The following is a 1,449-nucleotide window of genomic DNA, read 5'->3' as shown; positions in this document are numbered from 1 at the left end:
ATTGTTCAGTTTTTGTATGCTCTGTTAGGCCGAGATGTGTATATACTTACCCAGTGCTGATCTGGCTAACTAAGGAACGCATGTATTTGCACCCTTTTGATTAATTCAAGGATGAAAAGTTACACAGCCAGTTGATTAACTTTGTAGCTGTAGCTTTAATTTTGAATCTATTTTAACTGCTAAGATGTATGCATATTGATGCATGGCCCGTTTGGAGCCATAGCTTCAGTTTGGATGGTTGCTGTAACATCTGCTAACAAAGAAATAATGAAGACTGGTCATCAAAAATCAAATCAAACGAACAGTTTCTAAGAGTCTGTAAGAAATAATGGACCTAATTAAACTGTCTCTGAGTTAATCACAGACTTGGCCTGGAAAGTAGAAAATCAGGTGTCCTTAGGCAAACTGACTTAGTTATAATACTAAAATATCCACCTACAGTCATTCCTGTTAACCCCCTGAGCTTCATGAGTATATCGCCCGTGTCTATTTCTGCCCTACCTTCTCCTGTTGTAGCAGTGCACTGTTCAGTCATGACATGCAGTGTTTGGATACTTTACATTTTAACATTCAAAAGGAAGTCTTTTGCAGAAGATGACTTTTTGGCATTGTATACACACTTTATTTTTCAATAATTCCGTCATTATTTATTTTGTAGGTCATGCAGGAGTGTCTGCCAGCATGATGAAGAAAAGAACTTCCCACAAGTAAGTTGTTAATATTTTTACTCAAGTATAGCTCTCAGTAACTGGAAGTACTGTTCCAGAAATGTATCTATATTGTTCCCCTCACTTTGTTATTGAGAATAGCGTGCAATAATATTCAGTCTTTAGATGTATGTAGAGTCAGACTTTTAGTTCTTCCTTTTAAAGAGTGCCCCACAAATAGAGTTTTAATCATCGTTTTGACTGTTAATATGAAATTATCCTTGAATACAATGCTGCAATTCTTTCTGGAATTCAGAGAGAAGAAGTTGTGAGCCAGAAATTAGCTACTTGTATTGTGTAATCTCTGTTCTCTGGCACAGAGTTCATGCATTGTCTCCAGGCCAGTAAAAATTGCAAAGCATGCTTACTGATAATTCAGTCTGGAAGTAATTGTAGAAATACCTAATCTTGCATTTACTACAACTGTAGTTTTGAAAAGGATTTTTCATTTTTCTTAAATAAAGAATATACTGAAATACTTCTGTCAGGAGACTGCTGGTTGTAGTGAAGGATACCTGCTTATCCTACAAGTTCATGGCATATATTTTTCCCTCTACTACACTTTCAAATAGCAGCAGCTGAACATTGGTGAGTGGCTGTGTGAAAATAGAGGTAATTTTCTGGGCATAATTGATCTTAGTGTCAAACACAGAGATATCACATCTAGCTAAATATCTGGTGGGTAAGTGTGGAACTTAATGTTACTAGTTGTATCTTAAGTGTAAAGTCATACAGTGGTTCA

General features: G+C 36.1%; 1 protein-coding gene across 1 annotated transcript in view; it reads left to right on the top strand.

Moving 5' to 3' along the window:
• Positions 1-658: 658 nt before the first annotated feature.
• The window catches only part of LOC104537724 (spindlin-Z-like), a gene marked incomplete at both ends in the record, with an annotated part of 6,602 nt that continues 5,811 nt past the window's right edge, over positions 659-1,449 (top strand). Inside the window, one exon of the mRNA XM_010180693.1 lies at positions 659-707. Coding sequence (XP_010178995.1) covers positions 659-707 — 49 coding nt within the window. The remainder of the gene's footprint in view (positions 708-1,449) is intronic.

This window comes from Mesitornis unicolor, unplaced genomic scaffold (genome assembly GCF_000695765.1).
Source record: "Mesitornis unicolor isolate BGI_N332 unplaced genomic scaffold, ASM69576v1 scaffold37363, whole genome shotgun sequence".
Taxonomy (NCBI): domain Eukaryota; kingdom Metazoa; phylum Chordata; class Aves; order Mesitornithiformes; family Mesitornithidae; genus Mesitornis; species Mesitornis unicolor.
The sequence above is the reverse complement of the archived record's forward strand: the minus strand, read 5'-3'. Positions and strand labels throughout refer to the sequence as shown.